The 26,809-nt window shown below is 38.9% G+C and overlaps 1 protein-coding gene across 24 annotated transcripts in view; it reads right to left on the bottom strand.

Annotated features, from left to right (window-relative positions):
- Positions 1-26,809, bottom strand: part of RIMS2 (regulating synaptic membrane exocytosis 2) — a 372,071-nt gene that overhangs the window by 69,178 nt on the left and 276,084 nt on the right. For 10 of the 24 annotated variants that reach the window (XM_082235402.1, XM_082235412.1, XM_082235413.1 and 7 more), the window contains 2 exons: positions 15,562-15,582; positions 10,969-11,069 (listed from right to left, as the gene is read on the bottom strand). The exons of 9 other annotated variants lie outside the window; for them this stretch is intronic. In XM_082235402.1, coding sequence (XP_082091528.1) covers positions 10,969-11,069; positions 15,562-15,582 — 122 coding nt within the window. The remainder of the gene's footprint in view (positions 1-10,968; positions 11,070-15,561; positions 15,583-26,809) is intronic. 5 more of the 24 variants (XM_082235421.1, XM_082235423.1, XM_082235424.1 and 2 more) reach the window with 1 other exon arrangement.

Raw genomic sequence — 26,809 nt, 5'->3', positions numbered from 1 at the left:
CCAACTCAGAGATCTGTAGGATTTTATAGTCCATACCAGTACTTCATATATTCAGAATCCGGAAGATATGCAGAAACCACTGTAGATAATGGAGCTTAGATACAATATGCTTTGGAAAAATATCAACACTGGAAAGAAAGTTGCCGCCTTTGCAACAACTGAAGTTTGGGTACAACCATCAAGCAAAACCTCTATAGTTGAGCACTTTATAGCAGTCTAACCTTAAATTTGGAGTGAAGGAACAATTACAGTTGATTTAACCAGACACAGTCATGGCTGTGGCACTTGCTAAAACCATCCCCATCCCTTCTCCACCACCAGTAACATAACCTGCAAAATATAAGATGGATGGGTACAGTTGCTAGGAAGTTATATCTGTTCTGTGTTTTTGCTGGTTCTGCAAATGGTGCCTACTTGGAAAATGAACTTCAAGCCTATCTGCCATTGTGTCCACACATCCACTCCTTTAAAATCAGCTTTATACTTAGTTTCTGTGACTTTGGATGCCAAGTGAGCAAAACACAAGTCTGAAGCTGTTTCCCAACCATTATTTATAAGGTGCATGTCAAGAAGCGACCCTGAAGTCAGGGTCAGCCCATCCTACTTATCAACCAGTAGTCAGGCTGCTTGATATTGGATACATACCCAATGCCTTGGCCAAAACCTACATATACCTGTAATCAATAGTTGTGGCCTATTTCAACCCGATACCAATGTCCTTTTTCTTATTCCTAAGGTTAGTCCCCCCTTCATGGATCACTGCCTTGCCGTGGCGAAGGGGCTTGAAGAACTCAGAGAAGCTATGAACTACGCCGAGCAGGGCACACAAGATGAACAGGTCATAGTGGAGAGTTTTGACCAAACGTGATCCACCTGGAGTAGGAATCGGCAAGCCACTCCAGTATCCCTGCCAAGAAAACTCCATGGACAAAGACAACAGGCATATAAAAGTTATGACACTGGAAGATGAGCCCCTCAGGTCGGAAGGTGTCCAACATGCTACTGGGGAAGAGCGGAGGACAAGTACAAGTAGATCCAGAGCTGATGAAGCGGCTGGGCCAAAGCCGAAAGGACGCTCAGTTGTGGATATGCATGGAAGCGAAAGGAAAGTCCAATGCTGTAAAGAAAAATATTGCATAGGAACCTGGAATGTAAGAACCATGAACCTGGGTAAGTTGGATGTGGTCAAAAATGAGATGGCAAGAATAAATATTGACATCCTGGGCATCAGTGAGCTAAAATGGACGGGAATGGGCGAATTCAGTTCGGATGACTACCATATCTACTACTGTGGGCAAGAAACCCGTAAGAGAAATGGAGTGGCCCTCATAGTCAACAAAAGAGTGGCGAAAGCTGTACTGGGATGCAGTCTCAAAAATGATAGAATGATCTCGATACGAATCCAAGGCAGACCTTTTAACATCACAGTAATCCAAGTTTATGCACCAACTACTGGTGCTGAAGAAACTGAAATTGACCAGTTCTATGAAGACTTACAAAACCTTATCGAAGTGACACCAAAGAAGGATGTTCTGCTCATTATAGGGGATTGGAATGCTAAAGTAGGGAATCAAGAGATAAAAGGAACAACTGGCAAGTTTGGCCTTGGAGATCAAAACGAAGCAGGGCAAAGGCTAATAGAGTTCTGTCAAGAGAACAAGCTGGTCATCACAAACACGCTTTTCCAACAACACAAGAGACGACTCTACACATGGACATCCCCAGATGGGCAACATCGAAATCAGATTGATTATATTCTCTGCAGCCAAAGATGGAGAAGCTCTATACAGTCAGCAAAAACAAGACCTGGAGCTGACTGTGGCTCAGATCATCAGCTCCTTATAGCAAAATTCAAGCTTAAACTGAAGAAAGTAGGAAAAACCACTGGACAGGTAAGATACAATCTAAACCAAATCCCTTATGAATACACAGTGGAAGTGAGGAACAGGTTTAAGGATTTAGATTTGCTGGACAGAGTGCCTGAAGAACTATGGGTGGAGGCTCGCAACATTATACAGGAGGCAGCAACTAAAGCCATCCCAATGAAAAAGAAATGCAAGAAAGCAAAGTGGCTGTCCAACGAGGCCTTACAAATAGCGGAGGAGAGAAGGCAAGCAAAATGCGAGGGAGATAGTGAAAGATACAGGAAACTGAATGCAGATTTCCAAAGAACAGCAAGGAGAGACAAGAAGGCCTTCTTAAACGAGCAATGCAAAGAAATAGAGGAAAGCAACAGAATGGGAAGAACCAGAGATCTGTTCAAGAAAATCGGAAATATGAAAGGAACATTTCGTACAAAGATTACCATAATAAAGGACAAAAGTGGTAAAGATCTAACTGAAGCAGAAGACATCAAGAAGAGGTGGCAAGAATACACAGAGGAATTATACCAGAAAGATATGGATGTCTCGTACACCCCAGGTAGTGTGGTTGCTGACCTTGAGCCAGACATCCTGGAGAGTGAAGTCAAATGGGCCTTAGAAAGCACTGCAAATAACAAGGCCAGTGGAAGTGATGGTATTCCAGCTGAACTGTTTAAAATTTTAAAAGATGATGCTGTTAAGGTGCTACACTCAATATGCCAGCAAGTTTGGAAAACTCAGCAGTGGCCAGAGGATTGGAGAAGATCAGTCTACATTCCAATCCCAAAGAAAGGCAGTGCCAAAGAATGCTCCAACTACCGCACAATTTCACTCATTTCACATGCTAGCAAGGTTATGCTTAAAATTCTACAAGGAAGGCTCAAGCAGTATGTGGACCGAGAACTCCCAGAAGTGCAAGCTGGATTTAGAAGAGGCAGAGGAACCAGAGACCAAATTGCAAACATGCGCTGGATTATGGAGAAAGCCAGAGAGTTCCAGAAAGACATCTACTTCTGCTTCATTGACTATGCAAAAGCCTTTGACTGTGTTGACCACAGCAAACTATGGCAAGTTCTTAAAGAAATGGGAGTGCCTGATCACCTCATCTGTCTCCTGCGAAATCTCTATGTGGGACAAGAAGCTACAGTTAGAACTGGACATGGAACAACTGATTGGTTCCAAATTGGGAAAGGAGTACGGCAAGGCTGTATATTGTCTCCCTGCTTATTTAACTTATATGCAGAATTCATCATGCGAAAGGCTGGGCTGGATGAATCCCAAGCCGGAATTAAGATTGCTGGAAGAAATATCAACAACCTCAGATATGCAGATGACACAACCTTGATGGCAGAAAGTGAAGAGGAATTAAAGAACCTTTTAATGAGGGTGAAAGAGGAGAGCGCAAAATATGGTCTGAAGCTCAACATCAAAAAAACGAAGATCATGGCCACTGGGCCCATCACCTCCTGGCAAATAGATGGGGAAGAAATGGAGGCAGTGAGAGATTTTACTTTCTTGGGCTCCATGATCAGTGCAGATGGTGACAGCAGTCACGAAATTAAAAGACGCCTGCTCCTTGGGAGAAAGGCGATGGCAAACCTAGACAACATCTTAAAAAGCAGAGACATCACCTTGCCAACAAAGGTCCGTATAGTAAAAGCCATGGTTTTCCCAGTAGTGATGTATGGAAGTGAGAGCTGGACCATAAAGAAGGCTGATCGCCGAAGAATTGATGCTTTTGAATTATGGTGCTGGAGGAGACTCTTGAGAGTCCCATGGACTGCAAGAAGATCAAACCTCTCCATTCTGAAGGAAATCAGCCCTGAGTGCTCACTGGAAGGACAGATCGTGAAGCTGAGGCTCCAATACTTTGGCCACCTCATGAGAAGAGAGGACTCCCTGGAAAAGACCCTGATGTTGGGAAAGATGGAGGGCACAAGGAGAAGGGGACGACAGAGAATGAGATGGTTGGATGGTGTTCTTGAAGCTACTAGCATGAGTTTGATCAAACTGCGGGAGGCAGTGGAGGACAGAAGTGCCTGGCGTGCTCTGGTCCATGGGGTCATGAAGAGTCGGACACGACTAAACGACTAAACAACAACAAGGTTAGTCCCTTACTGGGCTGCAGGAATCATGCTCCTGGGCATGCAAACAAGATATACGTTACATCAACACATCTTCCCCCAGGCATTGTGATTTTATTTTCCTCTGATTAGAAACCAGATATGTCTGTCACGAAAGGACTCTCCGTGCCCTCTTCTGTACTTGGTATTTTACTTATAGGGCAAGCTGGGGGAGAAATATTTCCATTTTTGCAGGCATTTTTTTTTAAAAAGGCAAAAACTTGTAAAGCTTCAAAGCACTCCTATCACTACAGAGATCCCACTTCAGTTTGGGGCACTTCAAAAAGATCCTACATTGACTTGGAAAATCCCAATTTTTTTCTGAACCAGGCTGCTTTCCTTCAGGATTTGCCTGAACCATAGGTATAGTGAGAATTAGGGTTGTAACTCCTCCCTCTCCCATCAGTTTGGAAGGAGAAGTTCAGGTGCCTTTGCTTCTGCTTTTAACTACAGTTTGTTGTTTTGTTCAAATCAACAAACTGCAGCTAAACTATAGTTTCATGCTTAGTTCAACAATCAAAGGTGCACATTATACTGAGCTATGGTTTAAAGTGACATGTAGATTTATTTATTTTTTTACAAAAGCATGGTTTTCATATTTAATATTTAAATAGTAAAGGTCAAGGTAAAGGGACCCTTGACCATTAGCTCCAGTCGTGGCTGACTCTGGGGTTACGACGCTCATCTCACTTTACTGGCCGAGGGAGCCAGCATACAGCTTCCGGGTCATGTGGCCACCATGACTAAGCTGCTTCTGGCAAACCAGAGCAGTGCATGGAAACGCCGTTTACCTCCCCGCTACAGTGGTACCTATTTATCTACGTGCTTTCGAACTGCTAGATTGGCAGGAGCAGGGACTGAGCAATGGGAGCTCACCCCGTTGTGGGGATTTGAACCGCCGACCTTCTGATCAACAAGTCCTAGGCTCTGTGATTTAATCCACAGCACCACCCGCGTCCCTATTTAAAATAGTGCTTATGCCAATATGTAGGATTTCTACTTTTCACTGATCGTCTTTGCTGTTTTTCATAATGTTGGTCAACAAAGCCTCTTGATTTGCAGAGAATTTTGCTCCACAGTTACCTTGGAGATGAATTCCCTCTGTTTCTCTCTCAAAATGATCAATATAGTAATAAAGCACCATCTCCACATATACAGAGAGACTCAAATCTGTCCTCATATATATTCTATCCTAACACTTAATAAAACCCCGATCTCTCTGTAATAGTTCCATGCAAATACAGGAAAGTTACATTCTGCTGCATTACAGAGTTTTACTGCAAACAAAAGGAGCACATGCCTACTATCGATAGGATTCAAACCTGAGTCCATTGCCAAGAACTATAGCTTCACAGTCCCAGGGGGGAAACCTGTCATTTATGTGTCTATTCTCCAAATACAAAATTGTCACAAATTTGTTACTTTTAAAAAGATAAAGAAAAGGACACAATAGACACTGACAGCAAAATGTTGATAACATTGTCTTTTGTAAACTGCTTGGAGGACTTCAGTTTGTGTGTTATATAAATTCTGTTAAATAAAATAATGTAACAAAAGCACAAATAATATTTTTCACATTATATATAGTTCAGAGAAAACTTGGCAATTGTATATCTTTATTGACTCCACTTTTATTAGAATTGTGTATACGTCTACACTAATCTCTAGTATAATACTTAATAATGGTTTCATTTCTACTACATTCACTCATTTATTCATTCATTATTTCTGATGAGTGTTGTACTTACCTTCCAGCATCTTGCCAAAATTATGTTAGCTGCTGCTAATATACTTATGACAAATTCTCTACCCTCTCAAATTTTCATTAATAGTGCCAACAACACGGTTGCAGCATATCTAAAGGTTAGAGTCATGGGGCATGCCCACAAAAGCTGTAACTAATATACATTAATCAAGTTGAATTTCCAATATTCATATAGATTTTGATAAAATATTTTAGTCAATCTCTCATTAATGCAGAAGGTATGAGATAAATGTAAATCAGTTTAAGAGTAAATTGATTAGATCACAATTAATAGGAGAAAAATAAATGGGAATTTATTACGTATGTCCACAACCTATTTTGCCTTCATCCATCTTTCAAATTGCCTCTACCACATTTCCCAGGCCTTGCCTATTCTTATCTATCATTCGGTTTCTAAATGCATTCTAGCCTCTTCCTATAATCAATTTCCCTTCACAAAATCATTTAGTTTTCCTATTAGATTGTTGATGTTTTCTAACTGCTTTTGAGAAGCATTCATGGCATATATAAATTTGATAACTGACCCTCTCCTACCCACTTTATTCTTAGGAAAATACATTTCTTGTCACCCTCTACTATTTATCCAATACTACAAAATTAATTTTATTGCTGCTAAATAATATTGCTGCAGCTTTGGTTATAGTTGTAGTTTGTGCTGCATATGTTGCTCCTCTGAAAAGTATATATTTATTTCTCTGCTCCAGTCTCAAAATGGAAATGTAAAATAACAAACTTACAGTGCAATCCTATACATATCTACTCAAAAATAAGTCTCATTATGTTCAATGAGAACTTACTCCCAGTGAATGGGTAAAAGATTCCAGCCTAAATAGTGTTGACCATTAAGATGTTATAGTCTTGATTCTTGATAGTCATGGATCTGACTTGGTGGAGGTCTTCAGTGAATGTTAATCTTGCAAAGTTCAGACTCTTTTTTTCTGAGTCTTATTAAGCTAGCACTCAGTAACTTTGATTGCTTAAGGTAAACAGTGTGATAAACATAGTATGCCAAAGCTAAGGTTTTTCCCTCATCAATGAGTTTACTCTACCAGTCTGCTCATTACAACTGTAGGATACCAGCTTGAATACCAATTCCATTTTCAACAGTAAGTGTAGGCCTCCCAGTACTAATATATATATTGCTGCCTTTTCCTTTCCGACTCTTCATTTTAATATACACTGAACAATTTCCTTAGTAAATTACCAGAATAAATTAGTCACTGGATAACAAAGACAAAAATGTATCAAATAAATAAATAAATAAATAAATAAATAAATAAATAAATAATTCCCAGTTGCCAGAAAAAAACATATATGGGCATACAATTTCTCTCAATTACAACTCAATTACAACAGAGCTTTTCTGTTCCTCAGATGGGTATACTACTCTTATGATGATGTACACAATCCAGGCTAAGTGAGGGCTCCAATGGACACACCGAGCTGAAAGTACAGTTCCATTAATTTAACTGGAGACAGAGCTTTGGTGTGAACAGAGACAAATGTATGGAGCTGTGCCTCTTCTAAAGTGAATGGGTGAGCCAGCATGCATAAGAGCTGACGGCAGATAGAGAGCACTGGTATGGGCAACAATGCATATTTGTCACCTTTCTGTCCACCTCTGCTCCAACTGTGAGGGATGCAATTCTTATTCCCCCTTTATATATTAGTTTGTGTTGCACTCATGTTTGATTTGATTATATTATAAAGATTTTCTGATGCACTTCAATATCTTGTTATCAAGTTGTCAAGCTGAACATAAATGTCAGGATAAATAAATAAATAGTGGCAGGCAGCAATGTAAGGTCATTTACTCAGAAGGACAGACTCCCTATGACATTTGTTCAAGATAGGACCTTCAGTGTTGAGTTGATTAAACTAATTACAACAACAACAATTAAACTAACTACTACAACAAATTAATTGTAGTTTGTTAAGGGTGCTGAGAATTGTTAGGAAACCCCTATTTCCCTCACAGAGCTACAATTCCCAGAGTTCCCTGCAAATAGGGATTGATTAGCACTCTGGGAATTGTAGCTCTATAAGAAACTAACAATTCTTAGCACTCTTAAGAAACTACAGTTCCCATGATTCTGCAACTGTTTAAAGTTGAATGATACTGCTTTCAATGTACAGTGCAGATGGAGCCTTAGAAAGGCAAGTCAGGGAGTCTGAGCCTAAGCATGCTTCCTTATGGTAGAATGCCAATGGAACTCTTGATGGCAGATGATAGAGCATTCTTGGCTGCGGAAGAAGGATGACTGGCAGTGCAGAGGCGGGTGGCAGAAGGGAGGATTTCTGTTCAGCAAGCAATGAATGGCTGCTGCCTTGTGGTAAGAGTGGCAGCAGTGGATTAGCCTCAGCTGGTGCCAGTGGTGAGTTCTCCTCACTTTGCCCTTTGTGTGTTGTGTTGTATTTGTGTGGGTTTGAAAAAGAGAGCTGGTTATTCTATTTTGGTTACGTTTCTATATGTGTGTCTTGACTGAGTTGACTTTCCTGCTCTGTGTGTATGGCTATGTTGTCATGTGGTTAGAAGAAGTGTCTATGTGTGTGATTCTGAGAGGGGGAAAATATGCATTCCAATCCATATGTGTATATTTTTATGTTCATATTTCTAAGTTGCTACTGGGAAATATGAATACAAGAATTGCATTGATTAATTTATTCCATAAAATTCAAATGATTAATCAGCTAAGATATCTTTAACTGAGTGAAAGCACTGGTTTAGGCATAGAGTCCTAGCAAACTCAACCAAGGAGGGATATTTCCATTTGTGTTTTCACTTTTTATATTACCAACTGTGACACTTGGATTTGTGCATATGACTGAAATAGAAGTGAAGTAGAACTCACTTCCTAGTGTTTGTTGATATCTTTGCCTACATAAAAGGAAATCTATTCTTAGGTGTCTGGTGTATGCTTACTGCATTCCTCAGCAAGAAACGTTTGGAAAACTACCAGCGCCAGATGATTTAGAACATACATTCCAACAGAAGGAAGTTATTGGACATTCCAAAATATGCTCTAACAGAGCCATAATTTCATTCCAAGGACCTAAATATTTACTTATTCCTTTTGTTTGTTTTGCCTAAATGACATTCTTATTCATATACAAAAGTGTGAAAGCTATTTGTGACAACAAGAAGATGGGCTGCCTCAACGGAGATAGTTTCTAATAGAAGTCCAGGGGCTTCTTATGTTTCAGGTGAAAATTGTTCATTTTGGTTGTGTAATTTTGGATGGTTTTTCTACTGCTACTTTTGTTATGTTATGTTTGTAATTACGTAAATTTGATCCTGTTGTAAGCCGCCTTGAGCATGTTTCCAGCTACGGAAAGGAGGCATACAAATAAAATGATGACTGAATGAATGAGATTAAGCCACAGCTCTCTAGCTACAAACGTCTAGCTTTGCAGCTCCCTACTCATGGCAGCAGCCCATCAAAAGACTCCCTGAAGGTTAAGGTCAGTTGAAGAACATGCTTGATGCAAACACTTTCGGGACTAAATATTAAGAAGGCTGAAATTGTCCATATTACTAATCATGCTTATTGAGAAAGTTTTGTCTTTCAAATGCCTGTGAGTGTGGTTTGAGGCACCTTGCCCAATCTTTTTAGCAAGCAACTAATATACAAATGTGGCAATGACTTTTTCTTTTTTAGCAATACATCAAAAGTTTTATCTAATAAGATGCTACTCCAATTACCAATGGACGTTAAGTAATGCTCAATAGCAGAACATGAAGTACAGTAATTTTCCAATGGAATCATCAAACTTTGAACAGTCAATATCCAGTTTCTGATAAATGAATAATTTTCATGTCACATGAGATTAATAAAATCTCTCATAGTATGACACAATCTATTTATTTTTGGTAACTTAGAAAGGAATATTCCAAGAGCAATAATAATGCTATAAACCTATATAGACACCCCCCCAAAAAATAGCAGCACCTGAATCCACTGATATGGCAGCACCTGAAGCATCCCTCCATTTATGTGCCTGAAATCTATCTGTTCTTATTAGTAGTACCTAATAGTGAAATCCTATATGTGTCTACTCAGATGTAAGACTAAACCATGGCTTAGCAGTCTGTGAATGAGCTATGGCTTAGGTTTGGCTGTTCTTTCCTCCCCTCTCATATACTACAGGAAGATGACTTTGGTTGTGCTTGCTTTCCATTTCCCCCGAAAACAGCTTGCAATTTCACCGAAGCTTGGGACTGTGATTTACAGTAACAATGATGAAACAGACTGCAGCTTCAGAAGTCATAATATGACTTGCTTGGAAACTGACCATAGCTGATGATAAACCATGATTCTGGGTTTTGATGGAATGGCAAGCCAAGATTAAGGGAATTTGAAATTGCTTCCAAAGTACTCCTTCCCCCTACATGAAAGGATAAATGTAAAATCTCAAGGCTCACTGCAGCTTATTCCCATAGCATTAAGCATGGTTTATCATTACATCTTGAACATAGTAAATGAGTTCAGTGGAACTTAGTTTCAGGTAAGTATGTATAGGATTGCAACCTTAAGATTTAAAGCTTGGTGAAAATCAGAGCTATACTGAAAACTTTAATGTATTTTATACAGCATAAGAATAAGATATAGAACATAGTAGATTTTTAAAAAAATGTTAATTCCAGACATGTACTAAATCAGTTTATCTCTTTACAGTTTACTAAGCTCATTTCCTATTATTGGTACATTCTATCACATGATTAATTGGTCATTAATCACTTTCTGAAGCAGGCAACTACTTTACATTCTTTCTATTCTTAGCACACTAGTTCTGATTTACATTCAATGAGAGCTTGGTAAAATTAATTATAGTTTTAAAAATCTGATCAGAATCTCCTGACTGCAGTTCTATACACACTGACATGGGATTACCCTCCATCCCCTTTGCATATGCAGAACACAGTTTTTCAAGTACAGAGAGGTGAGGTGGTTTTTCTGTCTGGCAATAAACCCTTATGCTTTGTAGGGTTCAACTCTTGAGGACCCTAACCTCAGGCAGACACTGCTACAAAAAATGGGAGCTAACAAGCCTTTTAGCAAAGGTCCAACCTATTGAATACAGTGGGATTCACTTTCAAGTAAACATGTACAGGATTTCGCTCTTAATTACAAATGCTACCATGCAATGATTACTAGCATTTCACTGCCTGATTAAACAGTTACTCATTTTGCTGCTTTTCAAAACAAAATGCCCTTGCCTTTGAATGATAATCTTGCTCCAGCCTGGAGTCTGATCCTGCTACCTGTTTGTATTTGTTCATTTTCATTTGGCGATTTCTTTCTTCCACATCCATAGCACCTGTCAAATTCAAAATAAAATAACCAGTTAATTTACAATTCTGTGTTGTTGTTTTTTAAAAAATGGCATCAATATAAGCATTTTTACTCATAATGGTGAATATTGGGAGATTGACTTAAATGATTATGTATGTTCTTCAACATAAACAATAAATCCATTCTTTTGTTTGTGATGAATAAGATAGCTACAAAGGCAAAAACACATATACAAACAAACAAAAAACCCAATCATTGAGAATTTAATTGTTTAACACCAACTGTGTCAACATTTAACATGGTTCTAATATAAGGTTTTGACAAGATTTGTTGCTGTTGCTAGACTATCCAAGAGGAAAAACAAGCAAACAAACCCATTATGATTTTTAAAAAGCAGAAACACATGGAACAAGCATATAGATTTTCAAAATGGAAATCATTTTTGAATGTGCCAGTAATGAAGGCCAGCTTAACATGATCAGTCAACACAAAATAATGTTTCCTCATAATTTTTATATATTGTATAGAAGCTATCCTGTAAAATTTACTTCCAATGAAATCAAATAATCTTGGTAAGATATTTTCTGTATTTAAAAAAAATGAGTATGGGCAATATACTCAGAGTAGACCTAATGAGGAATAAATGGACACAAACCCATTCATTCCAGTGGATTTACTCTGAACGTGATTAACATTGGATATCCTATGTTTGTGGGCCTAACAATTAATGCTTAAAATATTTGATACATTGCCAAATATGTTCATCCCTAGTGGCATGGAAGAATGACTTATAAGAGTAATACTTTTTATCCTAACAAAAAATTAAAGTGTAAAAGCTATTCTTAAAAGCTACATTTTCCTTCACTAAATATTAGCATGTAGAAGCTAACAAAAAGTTTTATATTAATGGCTGCTGTATGTATTTATTTAAGAAATTCCCAACAACCATTTCTGCAACACAACTATCAAATAGTAATTGAAAATATATAATAATGCGTTTCATGGAAGCAGTTTAGTTAAGCAGAAGGATATTGTAGTAACAATCTAGAACAGAATGAAACTGCAGTCAAGTGTCAGAAATGTATACCAAATATTATAATGGAGGGTGAGAGAACAAGAATATGTATGCAATGAGGTGCTAAAGCATTTTTTTTAATAATGGCAAATTGTTGCTCAAAGAGGCTTCAAAAATGATACAGGAGGCTTTGCTCAGACATAAACATGCTTAAGTTTCTCTGGACTGAAGCTATTCTTCTGTAGCTCTGTGATTATGAGGTCTGTTGTTCTCACTTAGTCATAAATCAGTACATGCAATTATTTAAGAATATTCAAGCCAAAATTAAAAGAAATAACAGTAACTGCTGCTACTGATCATTAATTTAGGAAACAAAATAGAAGAACTATGACCAAGATTCCTGTACAATACCAATGATACTAACCTCTTCTACATTCTCCCTTAATTATAATACTTTTAATATCAAATATGGATATGAATTAACTATGTCCTAGTTAATGTACAAAATACACATCAGAGAAGCAAACTATAGAAATGCTATATTGGTGCTTGGCATTTTCTTGTAAACTAGCTTTATTGGATTTTTATCCAACCATCTTTTAGACAATTCTGATAATACAGTTACAATGCATTCAGAGTGGTGATACCAAGCCTTTGAAACTCCCTCCTGCTACATATCAGTCAAACACCATCACTATTGTTTTTTTGGTGCCTCCTGCAAACCTTCCTTTTCAGCAACACTTTTAAGTGGGGATTTTTTATCCCAATCGGTATCTGCACTGGAATTTATTTATTTGTTTATATATGGAATGGTTTTAATTGCTCTTATATGTTAAATTGTTTTATACATTTTTATTGTTTATGTTATTATTGTTAATCATTCTGAGATGTTTTATAGGAAGTGGTTAATAGCGTTAATCAAACCAATAATTTATTTATATGCCTATTATTATTATTATCATCATCATTATCATCATCTATATCTGTTTAAATGAATGAACATATGCAAACGAGCAACCCCTTTATCTCCTCCACTTGCAAGGAAGGCAGGTCTTACATGGCAATATTTAACAAAAAAAAAAATATTTTCCAAGGAATGTAAAGGAATGTAAGCCTAGTATTTAACCCTTAAACATTTATTAAGGAAGCCACTGCAATCCGTGTTGTTGTGTAGGCTAGACAGATTTCTATGTTATATTGTTCTTGGGATCCCAATCATGTCCGCCATGTCAAAGACACAACAGTTAACAAGAGAAAAACATTTCTGCCATAGGATGACACTTGTATTTTGTTTTCCAAAACAGATTTTCAAGTTTGTGACAAGGGGAAGAGGGATTGTTTTTGTTTTGTCTTTAAAGTAAGACAATATGGTGATGAGACAGATGTCCGTTGTACTGCTTACCCCAAAGCAGTTTTCCTGAATACAGCCAACTTCACTATTTTTGGAAAATAGCAGCTGGTGAAACATACCACTGCAGCTTCCATTTTAAACACTGAGTTTCTAGCCCATTCTAGATTCAGGAAAAGTTTGAAAATACCGGCTCTCTTAAAAGATGAAGAGATCAAATGTCTACCCAAGGTTCTATACCTGAATAACTGTCATTATTGTTTTCATATAATATTCTGAATTTCTGTGGTCCCATCATCATGTAGTTGAGTTGACCCGAGTTGACAACCAATACTACTCTTGTGGCAATATACTGTACAGAATATTTCAGTCTCTGACTGTGTGGCATTTTAAGGAAAGTCTTTTCTATCCCCTTACTCAAAAAGAATTGAGAACAATGCATATTTATACCATGAAGTAGGTAACAAGTGGGTTGGTTGGAAACTTAAGTATGATCCCATTTTTGAGAATATAAACCATCACGTTGATTTCATATGAATAAAATATATTTAAAAATACATATGCAAGAGATGAAGGGATCTAGAATAGGCATTCAAGGCCTAAAAATGTGTACAAGTGAACCAGCCCATAAACCTAGCATGCTGTCTCTGTAATTCCTTAGACTATGACATTCCACAAATGCTAGCTTCGAAATGCCCTTTCCTACACACTTGTTTGATGATAAAAGCATTGAAGCAGCTGCAGCCTCAATCTGATGAGACCCAGCTCATGGTTCAGCATGCCCATGGCATAGTGGTGTGAGAGCCAGCATGGTGTAGTGGTTAAGAGCGATGGACTCATAATCCGGTGAACTGGGTTCGCTGCCCCGCTCCTCCACAAGCAGCTGCTGGGTGACCTTAGGCTAGTCACTATTCTCTGAAGTCTCTCAACCTCACTCACCTCACAGTGTTTGTTGTGAGGGAGGGAGGGAAAGGAGATAGTTGGCCACTTTGAGACTCCTTAAGGGGAGTGGAAGGCGGGATATCAAATCCAAACTCCTCCTTCTCCTCTTCTTTGGCCTGCTGGCATGCTTCATTGGCTCAGCTAAAAATATTACTAGCCCAAGTGACCAGCTAGGTTGCTCTTGCCTGGCTTAGGACAATGATGAGATGTTAAAACTAATGACAAGCCTGATGGGAGATGTCACTTTCATGTCCGTTTCAAGGAGCGTAAATACCAGGTAATCAGTGTAATTAAGAAGTTGTGATGTGTGGAAGTTTATTTTGAGAGCTAATAAAGTGAATTCCATTCAAAATTCCACCTTTCATACAATTTAAAAGGTCTCTTGCTTCATTAATAATCCTCTTCAGCTTCAATTAGAAATGTAGCCTCCCTCTGGGCATGATTGTTTTAAAGCAGGGGAAGGGGAGCTTGTTTTTCCCCCTGCTACTAACCTGTGGATATTCCGTTTCTCGTTGATTATCAAGGGTTTTGTGTACTTTTAAGGCTTTTTACCTTTAGGGTCAAAAATTCTTATCCTCTTACGTCGTAGCATTCAGAGCAATCCAAATGCCCTTTGTGCCAGGCTGGAGGTGGATTGGGCTGGTCTCTTCCTGCAGAGTGACCCCAGTGCAGTCATCAGAACTGCATCAGGCCCTGTGTGATCACGTGACAGCCGTGAAGCCAGCTTGGGAATCCAACAGATCTGAGGCAGGCTCAGCCTTGCTCACCCTGCCCCTGGGAGGCCCCATTTTGGTCCTGATTTAAGAGTCTGACTTCTGTGCATGTTAGTTGATAAGGCAAAAGAAAGAATCGAGTAAAGGTGTGGTTTCCTGGGCTTCATACCTGATCAGGTGATTGTGGTGGGGCCTGTATGTTGAGGTGACCATGGCTTTTCAACTAGCAGTTTTATTTTGTTTTATTGTGTTTTTATATATGTTGGAAAACACCTAGCGCCTGGGGCAACCATGTCAGATGGGCGGGGTACAAATTAACAACAATGATGACAACAGTTGCATGGGGAGCCCATGAAGTGCTGGCAGGCTATAACCACAAAGAGGGCTATTTGAGGCAATCCTTTCAAAACAATATTTTCAGCCCAAGGAATACAGTCAGTAACACACTGAAGACTATCATAGCTACAGAAGAAATAAAACAGTCAATAAACTGCCCTACCTTCATCCCCATTCTCTGGCACTGCGATGTGTTTAAAAAAGGGAGAGAAAATGCAAAAATAAAAATGAAGATATGGCAGAAATAATGGATTTTTTAAAATAAAATAAGCATGAATAAAATACAACAAAACATTTTTTTTCTTTAGCTGGTCAACCATAGCTGGTGCTCCATTTTTACAGATGTATCCACATCACTGGCAATGTTCCTGGGTCTCAAGTATAGGCTTATCAGAGGAAACTCATGGGCATTTGTTCTTTTCTAGAATCATTAAAACTGTCTTCAGAAAAAGCAGCACAGGAGGCGTCAGATACAGTTAGCTTATGCTTCTTTTCTCTAGAATGACCGGTGACTGAAAAAGAAGCATGCATGCTATATTTTTAGCACAATCTGTTCAATGTGTAGCCAAGCTGGACTAGCAGAAAACTGAATGCTGCAGAATTGTTTCCAATGGCTACTTGAAGCATTTTTTGTGGAAAATCAATTTATAGGAAGGCTTCACCTTGAGTGTTGACTGTGGTATGGCTCTCCCTGTAGTGTGAGTCAGCCATGTTGGTTGCACTACTCAAGATGCTTTCCTATATTTTATTTTGTGCAATATATGCTTTCAAGTCTTAAAATGTATGTCACTTAGGAATTTCCATACTTTTCAGCATACAAAATACCTATCAACCTATCAATCAATCAAAAACAGTGTGAATAATAATTAGCTGTGCACAGTAGGCTGACCAGCAGTCACAGTTCATGGGAAAACGCAGTGAAAGCTTGGGCAGATATATGGCTATTAAAATGAACAAATGGAGAGTTTGTCCAAAATTCCTTTGGCATACAGAATTATTGGAACACATTCTTAATTTGTATGGGATGCAAACAAGAAGTATTGCCAGAGCCTGGACTTAAGCACTACATAGTAGGTAGGGTACAAGTGATCGCCAAAGAAGAAGAGGAAGTAGGCGATCTTGAATTATGCTGCCTGGTCTGTCTAAATCAGGGGTAGTCAACCTTTTTATACCTACCGCCCACTAATGCATCTTTATTGATGGTAAAATTTCCTTACCGCCCACCAGTGCTCAATGGAAGGCAGATTCAGCTTGTGCTGTAGAACTCCCTACCACCCACCTGGAATCCTGAAATGCCCACTAGTGATGCCAGCAGTTAAGGTTTCATGTAGCCAGAGTGAGTCCTTTACATATGTTACAATATGTAAGAGACTCACAAAACACTATCCATGGAAATTCTCTATGCCTTTGCCACACCTTCTTGGGAATGCTGATGTGAATGCTTTGCACTTGATAGCGCTGCAGTATTGAGTCCCTTATATTTGTGTATAAACACACACACACACACACACACACACACACACATGCTCATAGAAGGATGAATGCTTATTAAGAGTGGTAAGTTCCCCCATTCACTGTCCAGCACACAAAAGTTACATTTTTTATACAAGGAGAGGGAGCACAGATTTCTCCATGGATAAAGTGTACATTAGAAAAGCATCTTATGAGAGAAATGTGCTCCTAAGCATTTCATTCTATCAAAAGCACAATATAGTAAGTCTTTATGAGAATAAACAGCAATGGCTATCCAGAACACTAAGGATAATGATTCACTTTTCATCAGGATTAATCTACTTGTAACTACAGTGGTGCCCCGCAAGACGAATGCCTCGCAAGACGGAAAACCCGCTAGACGAAAGGGTTTTCCGTTTTGGAGGTGCTTTGCAAAACGAATCTCCGATGGGCTTGCTTCGCAAGACGACAATGTCTTGCGAGTTCCTGCTGGTTTTCCCCTCCCCCCCTTTTTCTAAGCCGATAAGCCGCTTATCAGCTGATCCGATCAGCAGATAAGCCGCTAAAAGCCGCTAATAGCGCTAATCCGCTAATCCGTCAATGGGCTTGCTTTGCAAGACGAAAAAACCGCTAGACGAAGAGAATCACAGAACGGATTCTTTTCGTCTTGCGAGGCACCACTGTATAGACATATTTTGTAAAACTCTTCTTTTGTTAAGTCAGCATCCCATTTTTAAACCTAGCAGAACCAGATGGTGAAGAATATACGGATTCCAATTCAACTCTAGTCATGCACAAAAATTGTCCACTGGATGTGGAGGAACAAAAGATACACATTCACATGAGGTATTTGCATGGGAGATGGATTCCAACGGGGATCTCGTCTTCTGGACTGTAACAGCAGCACTTAATAGTGCTATTGCAAACTTTAAAAAAAGAGGCAGAGAGTAACTAGACAGATTTTTTTTTATATAAAAAAAGATCAAAACATGAAATAACCCAGTAACTCAATAACACGTATGCTTTCAAGAAAGAACAACATGCCAAAATGATACCTAAAGGAAAAGAATCCAAATAAAAGTCTTGAGGTTGCTCTAAAAGGAAGTTTTCACAGCTTTTCAACACCATTGTGTGTCTTAAAAGTATTTTTTTAAAAAAAATAATATTTATTAATAATTTCAAAATTACAGAAAAGAAAAAAACAACAACAACACTACAATACATAGAGAGAGAAAAAACAAGAGGGGGAAAAAACAAGACATAAAAACCAATGCAACAATACAGCAAAAAGATAAAAAAGAAGGGGGGGGAAAGACACAAATCCCATATTACATATCTTTAACTTCCATTTGCTTGTTTCATTGACCTCCTCACACCTCCCTTTTTGTATTCTAGTTTAATTGATTATTTCAGCAAATTCTTTCCATCTTTCTCAATTTTTACTAAATAATTTATCTTAACAATTTAACCTATTAATTAACACAACAAATCCTTTCCATCCTTTCCCCATATTCTGTTATTCAAATTACCTTAAGTTATTTAACCTTATCTTACCAAAAAAAAAAATACTTTAGAGCTTAACGCTTAATACTCGATCATACATAACTCCTGATATCTTTTCTACTAGAGTCATATAGTTTCATTCCAACATTTTCCCTAATGTTCATTAATTTTAGGCTAATTCCCTAGGGGGGGATTTTTTTTCTTTATAAATTTTCTTCCAATCTTCATCCAACATCTCTTCTTCCTGGTCTCGGGTCGTGTCAGTCCTTACTGTCCATTCCATCTAGTCCATCAACCTGGTAATCTAATGTCCGAGGCCCTTAAGTCTCTTCCATGTCCCTTCTGCAGATTTTCTTCTTCTTGTTTATACTTGCACTTCTCCCTGTCTTTTGTTGGTCTCTTTCTTAGTTTCTTTCCTTTCTCGTTGGGGAGTAGGTCTCTGGGGGATTCCAACCCAAAATTATCTTCGTCTCCCTTCATCCAACCAGCCCATTCCCCAGAGTCCTACTCCCCACAGTCATCAATGTAGTCCAAAAAATATTTAAAAACATATTTCAAGGTCTCTCCAAAGTTAAGGACCTCCTCAGCTCCAGACTCCCCCTGGCCGACTCCAACTTCAATCTTCAAAGACAGCGGCTTATGCTCCTGTAGGGCCTTGGGTCTCTCCATTTGTATTATTTGAGGTGCAACCGCAACCTCCTCCATTATCTTCTGCACTTGCCCAATCAGTACAGGTTCCTGAGTTGGTCCCTGAATAGTTTCTGTATCAATATTCCCTGTTTGTCCACAGTTATTAACCACAACAGTCATCAAATTCATTTTCTCATTCATCAAATCCATCTTCTCATGCCATCTGTTCCAGCAAGGCACTTGTCTTGCATAAAGCAAGCACCAAAACTTCCTCCCAGCTCATATTTAGTCAAGGTCAAAAAGGACTGGTCCCACGATCTTAATCTGACAGCTGTAGAGTCCTCAAGTAGACTGCAGCAACAATTTAGCAAGCTCCCTCTAGAGGAGACAACTTCTATTTGTATCCATTTTTTTAAGGCAAGTCCAACAAAGGAAAATTACTTTCATTTTTCAGATATTTTTTCAGAAGGCAACATCTTCTTTAGCTATCTGTCAAAGTATTCCATTCACAGTCAATGAACCTCTCCAAGAATTTCTGTCTCTGACACCCCATTCCCAGGTTAGAGACGGTGGAAACTTATCTTTCTTCACTCGCTCTCCTGCAGGCATTAAACAAAGTCCCCCCCCCTTTTCTCCTGCTTCCAAGGGGGTTTCAGTAATTAAAAATGAAGGAAATTTAAACTTTTTAAATGACTTTCCAGGCTTTAGCTTACAAGGTTTTTGCTTCAGTCTATGTACAAAAAGCGGAAGGCGGAGTTCCTGTTTTGAACCTTCCCGCTTCGGTGCCAAATTAAGATATTTCTTGATCCAATTTTCCGTTTCTACTCACGGATACTTATTTTAAATCCAATTGTCCACAGGAAAAAGTCAGCGCTCTTCGGCAATGGCTGTGCGGCTTCACTCCGTGAAAGTAGCAATCAGTTCGCAGCACCGCGCCACTCACCCCACTTCACTCCGGAGCCCCAAAATGGGGTTCCCGGTGCGTAGGTGCCCTGCCGAACCCCACGTCCCCAGGCTTCCTCCACCTGGGATTTCTAGCGGGTCCCCACCTTCGCCGCGGCGGGAAGACCCAGTTTCCACGGAGCCAGTTCCTCTGGTCGGAGGAACTCCGCCATTTGCCGATAGCGCTAACCCGGAAGTCCGTGTGTCTTAAAAGTAATGTCACGCTAATTCAACCCATACAAGCCTGCTTTATGGGTCTCATGAAGGGTCAGCTACACATTCAGAAAAAAACTGACAGTATAGTCCTTTTTAACTATACCACATCAGAATGCAGGTGAGAAGATCTAATGCAAGTATTTTGCTGTCTTAGGAAAGACAAGATGGCATGCCTCTCCTATTCCATGTACCAAAGCCCAAAGCCAACTGACTAATAATTGACTCTTACTTCAGCACTGGTGAAGGGACAGCATGCTCCTCTACACCTGGGGGCAGTGAAGCAGGACTCAGCTGCCTCACTCTGTCTTGCTCTGATCCCACGTTTGGATGCAACTACAAACAAAAAACTACATCAAAAACTGCATGCCAACAGAAAGCATGTCAAGAAAATGATAGGCTTGGGTTCTTAGGAGGAAGAAAAAGTTTTGCCATGTGATTTTCCTGCATCTGTAGGCCAGCTGTAAGAACAAAATAGCACGTGAAACAGCATTTCACCAGCATTTTTGTTTATATTGGGATGGAGAAATTTGTTTAGCCTGCTCATGAATGCTCATGGGAACATTACGGGGGCTACATAAAAATGGTGGGGAGGGCCAAAGGGGGGGGAAAGTGCACTGTCTGCTATATTCTACTCACTCAAAAGCTAGATCATTCCACAACACATCTAATTAATCTCCAGCCAGGCAAAGAAAGAGGCATCACCATAGTTCAAGGACACATTTCAGACCGATGAAAGCACACAGGACAGCACAGAGCAGGACAAATGAGGACCATGGACCCAGGATGGGGCATGGCTGGGAAGACTCTTAAAGGCTGGATAAGAAGGTCTTGAGGGCTGCATTTGACCCCCAGGCTTGAGGTTCCTCAGCCCTGATTTAAATAGCAGGAAACTGTAGTGGTTTTGCTATTTCATCTCTTCTGCACATTCAGAAAAATCACACGGTACAGCCCTCATTGGTGTACATGATTTTTTAAAAAGGCATGCCAATGCTTCAAAATGTGAGTCTGTTAAGATTTACCTGCTAAATGCAATCTTGCTAGAACAAATTCTTAGCAATGAGAATCTTTTAGCCTTTGGAAACAAAACCATCTCAGAGTGGAAGAATGGTTTTAAAGGAATAAAAACAATGATGATATAAATGACAAATGAGACTTTTAACCCTTCTGTTTCAACTGTAATGAACCATCATGATGTAGTTAAACAACTTTTCCCACCATGCAACTGGGCACCCATCTCAAAAGCATTTAATAACTACGGGTTGTATCCAACAAAGTTGTCCTATCATTAGCCTCATGTTCTCTATCTCTCCAGCTGTCAACTGCCACCAGCGTTGTACAAGCTGACAGGTTATTTGTCAGGTAATTTATGAATTTGAGCACATCATCATACATACGTAGTCCCACAAATATGCAGAACATGCTACCTTATTGCTTGGTAATATTTTGTTTCCAAACCAATAGGCACTCAACCACCTATGTTTGCTATTAGAGGGGAGGATGATCTGAGTAACCTGACTATGAGCCTTCAATATTTCATAAACTGCAGTATATATGAGGCATGTAAGAATAAATTGTTCTAAAATAAAAGACAATACCCTTTTCTCTGGAAATATGACATACCTAAAGGGAAACCATCACTCCCTCAAAAGACACTGTTATTAGGAGAAGAAATTATAAGCAGCAGAGGAATGCCTTGTAAAATAAGTAGAATCTAGGAGAATAAATAGCCAGAGTGTAACGTTTTGTGTGTGTAAGAGTAGCTCTATTTTTCTAAGTTTAAAATGCAGTAAGTCATCTCCTACCCTTTATGAAAACCACAGTTTATTATATAAACCCTTCATATTCACTGGACTCATCAGCACCAACCAGTATAGCCAAATGCCAGGATGAGAGTTTTAGTCCGGCATCAACTAGAGGGCCAAAGGTTCCCATTCTTGACCTATGTATTTGTTCTGTAAACTTAAAAGCACACATTAAAAAGAAAAAAAAAGCAGGTCTTAACATTAATAAAGATTAAATCAAGCTCCTGGTAAAAAATATAAATGATGAGAGTAATAAAAACCTACAAAATATTTAGGTGTATGGTTAACGGCAAATAATATAAATTTTTATAAAGATAACTATTTGGGAACTTGGGAGGATATTAATAGAAATTTGCAAATATGGGGTAGAATGAAGCTTTCATTGTTGGGCAGAGTGTCAACCATAAAAATGAATGTACTACCAAAAATCTTATTTTTGTTTCAATCAATACTGGTGATTGACACGACAGATTGTTTCAACAAATGGCAAAAAATATATTTCTAAATATACCTGGCAAGGGAAAAAACAGAGAATAAAATATAAAATACTGATAGATACGAAAGAGGGAGGAGGTTTCTCCCCACCAGATATATTATGAAGCATCTTGTCTGTGCTGGTTGAAGGAGTGGTTGTTATTGAAGAATTTGCATATTTTAGATTTGGAAGGTCATGATAATATTTGGGGTTGACATGCTTATTTGTGGTATGAAAAGGCAAAAGTACATAAGGTTTCACAAACCATATAATTAGGGAAAAAATGTATAGAATATGGGATAAATATAAAAACTTATTGGAGACTAAAACACCACTTTGGCTTTCACCTTTGGAAGTCATAGTGTTGAAAAATAAAAATATGATGGAAGGTTGGGTGACATAGAAATCTGCTAAGAGAGAAGGGTGGAGAATTTAAATTAAAATAGTTTAAGAATTTATCAGGGATGTTAACAACATGGTTACAATATCATCATTTGAATGAAGTATTTAAAAAGGATATGAAGTGGGGGTTTGGGGAACAACTATCACAACTAGAGAGAGACCTGTTAAACTGTAATGTTAAAGTAATATCTAAAGTGTATAAAATGTAATTGGAATGGGAGACAAAGGACAAACAAGTGAAATCTTCAATGTGTAAATAAGCCATATCCCAGAGTCTCTGTCGTTGCTCATTCTGAGGAAACTGAACACAGGTGAAGCACCTGGAACCTCTGGAATTTCACACTGCTCAGAGATTGGGGTGGTGTGCAACAATATAATGCTGCCATAGGAAACAGCGGGACAGCGGGAAATGGAGCAGCAGTGGAATGAAACCAGCTCACTTTGCCACAAATAAGTGATGGATTGGACATTACTCATTTAGTAAATACTCCTCAGGCTGGGTCCAGGATATATCAAGGAATATATCCCTTATATTCCTGCCTGATCCCTGAGGTTTTTGCTGTTAGTCCCCAATGGTTCAGGTGCATGGCTTGTATCCACCAGGAGCTGAGCATTCAGTATTGTGGGTTCAAGCCTGAGACAATCAAGGTTATTTGGGAAGATGATTTGCCATTGTGTTTTGGATGGGGTTGCAATTTGGAAGTACTTTTAGATCTAGATTTGTCTGTAAACTCCCGAGTGAGCTCAGTGGCAGGGCACATTCACCAACTTAGGCTGGTGCATTAATTGCAACTTTCCTTGGACAGAGATTGTCTTGCTGTTGGCATCCACTTCCTTGGCTACTGTAATGTGTTGCAAATGGGACTGCCTTTCAAGATGGCTCAGAAAATGACACAGAACAGAAAGCAGCTGCTAGTTTTAACTGGGAATGATTACCAAGAACACAACTTGCTGGTGTTCAAAGAGCTCTCTGCCTGTTTCTATGCACACACCAATGTGTTTGTGCTTATACATAAAGTCCTACATAGCTTAGAACCCAGGTACTTCAAGGTACCAACTTCCATATCATTTTCCTCTGCCCTACAACAATATGTTCATGCTCCTCTCTAAGTGCCCAAGACATTGGAGGTGAGGTGAATGGCAAGCAGAGGGAGGGCATTTTCAGCTGCAGCACCCTGTCTGTGGAAATCACTAGAGACACTTGCCTGACACCGATTTCATTTCCATTGACAGTGATCGCTGAATATAAATCTATGCCACACAGTATTCCTGAATCCCATTTGGCAAAATTATTTTTGGTTAGTTTTCTCTATGAGTTTCTATTATGGTTTCTAGGCAGGAAAGTCTTGCTTACTGCAACGTTAGAAGCCTTTGATGCTCAGTCATTTCAAGGCTTGATGACTGAGGTTAGATTAAGATCCAAAGCTTTTTTAAAAAAATGATGATGTTGATGAAGATACGGCTTAAATCTGCTGTTGGCCTTGCCATTTTGTTTAGGCTAAAAGCTGTTTAGAGACACAGCATCTGCTAAAAGACAGAGCTCCTAACCAATAATGGATATAGGATTTTTGCTTTAAGCACATTGCTTGAACTCATTATGTTAAGATTCAGTCATGATGAAAGGGTGAAGGGTTCTATGTTTTTGAAAAGGGGTTTTGAGGCAGAACAGATCTAAGTGTCTTGGCATATGCTTAGGTAGCAAAACCATTCCTAGCGCTCAATTGCAAAACCAAACTGGGGGGCAGGAGCAGTATGTGGGGGTTAATATTAACTGATGATTATACACTTGTAGGCTTTTTTTTCAAAAGCTTTGGGAAGACATGCTACTACTAGGCACACAGTATCCCCTTACAGTTCACTGAAAAGAAAAGAAATGTAAGTAAGTGCCAGAGTTTTATTAGGTTCTCACTTTACTCTGGCCAAGTAGATGACAATAAACATCTCATAAGCACGTTTTTATAGCAGACAATCTGCAACAGAAGATGACAGAGGAAAACTTTAGAAACCTTAATTTATCAGGGTTCCATAGGACACTTCATTGTACAAGCCTTAGTCAGAAAATAACATTCAGTACAGTGGTACCTCGGGTTACAGATGCTTCAGGTTACAGACATTTCAGGTTACAGAGTCCGCTAATCCAGAAATAGTACCTTGGGTTAAGAACTTAACTTCAGGATGAGAACAGAAATCGCACAGCAGCGGCAGCAGGAGGCCGCATTAGCTAAAGTCATACCTCAGGTTAAGAACAGTTTCGAGTTAAGAACAGACCTCCAGAATGAATTAAGTTCTTAACCTGAGGTACCACTGTATTATTATAGTCATACCTCGGGTTACAGATGGTTAAGATTGCGTTTTTTCGGGTTGCGAACCACCAAAACCCAGAAGTACCGCTGCAGGTTGCGAATGTGCATCCCGCACGGATCACGTTTGCAACCCGAGCGTCCACTGTATTAGTAGTAGTAAGAATAATAGTAAAGCAACTACCAATGGAAATGAATGCCCATATGAAACATGGTAACTAAGGCTAGTAACATTTGCTCTTGTCTTCTTTGCACCCCTTAACATTTTTGTTGTTATTTAAAAAGTGCACAGGTACAAAAAGGTAGAAACAAAGCCCTCTGCATTCATTCCATCAAGCTCCACCCATGGGGTTTATTGCAAGCAGCAGAACATCCGTGACTGAAAAATAACCAAGAATGCATGGAAGCTACCATGCCAAACATGCCCACAGAAAAAATTGGATCAGAATCATCCACTTGCAATTTAACATCCCTGCCTGGAAGTAACTACAGTGGAACCTTAGTTCTTGAATGACTTACTTGAAGAACAAATAGGCTCCCAAACGCCGAAAACCTGCAGGGAAGTGCTCCGATTTTTGAATGTTTTTCGGAAGTCGAACGTCCGATGCAGCTGTCAGCTATTGTTTCTGGGGTGCCTGAGCCAATCAGAAGCTGCGCCTTGGTTTTCTAACGTTTCAGAAGTCGAACAGACTTCCAGAACGGATTACGTTTGATCACCAAGGTACCACTGTACAAATAAACTCTGGCAGGAGAAGTACTACTGAAAGAATGTGGCTGCTACATTCATTCATTCATTCATTCATTCATTTCCCACCTTCATCTCCAAGGAGCTCCATGTGGTGTACATGGATCTCTGCTTCCTCCCCATTTTAGCTTCCCAATGAGCCAGTGGGGTAAGTTAGGCGAAGAGGCACACAGTGGCCCATCATCATACAGTGAGCTTCATGGTCAGGTAGAGATTTGAACCCTGATCTCCCAGGTCCTAGTCTGACACTCTAACTAACCACTATACTTTTATTCACACACATGAGGTGGGTCACAATTTATTTATTTATTTCATAAAATGCATACACCTCTTAACTGTAAAATTCCTCAAAGCAGTTTACATAAAGGTAAAACAATTAAAATCAAGAAAAATGGGGAAATGTTGATTGGGGTTTCTTTTAGCATTATTATTAATTACTACTACTACTACTACTACTATTACTTACGCTACTACTACTACTACTTACAGGAAAAAACAAGAATCACTAAAAACTTAGAAAAAACAATGATTAAAAAATAAGCAGTAATAGTATCAAAAATATATACACAAATATAAAGTCTGTTTAAAACATACAAATAATTACAATGAAAACTTTATGGCACCACCTGTATTTTGTTGACATATATTTAGTAAACAAAACTGATTATGTTTGCCATGCTAACTTTACATGCTGTATAAATATCTCAAAAAAATTTCCAATAGCCAAAAATATTTGAAATGAAACATATGCATTGGGGGAAACTTAATATGGTTTTAGTGTTATATTCAGATATATTTATTATGTGATCCACCCTGAGACCCCCGGTTATAGGGCAGTATATAAATTCTAATAAATAATAATAATATGGAAATAATTTTATCGTAATAGTTGTATTCACATTTTCCTTCTATTGCCCAAAGGAAAAATGAAGGTATTTTATACT

Source organism: Podarcis vaucheri (genome assembly GCF_965113315.1).
Source record: "Podarcis vaucheri genome assembly, chromosome: 8".
Classification (NCBI taxonomy): domain Eukaryota; kingdom Metazoa; phylum Chordata; class Lepidosauria; order Squamata; family Lacertidae; genus Podarcis; species Podarcis vaucheri.
The sequence above is the reverse complement of the archived record's forward strand: the minus strand, read 5'-3'. Positions and strand labels throughout refer to the sequence as shown.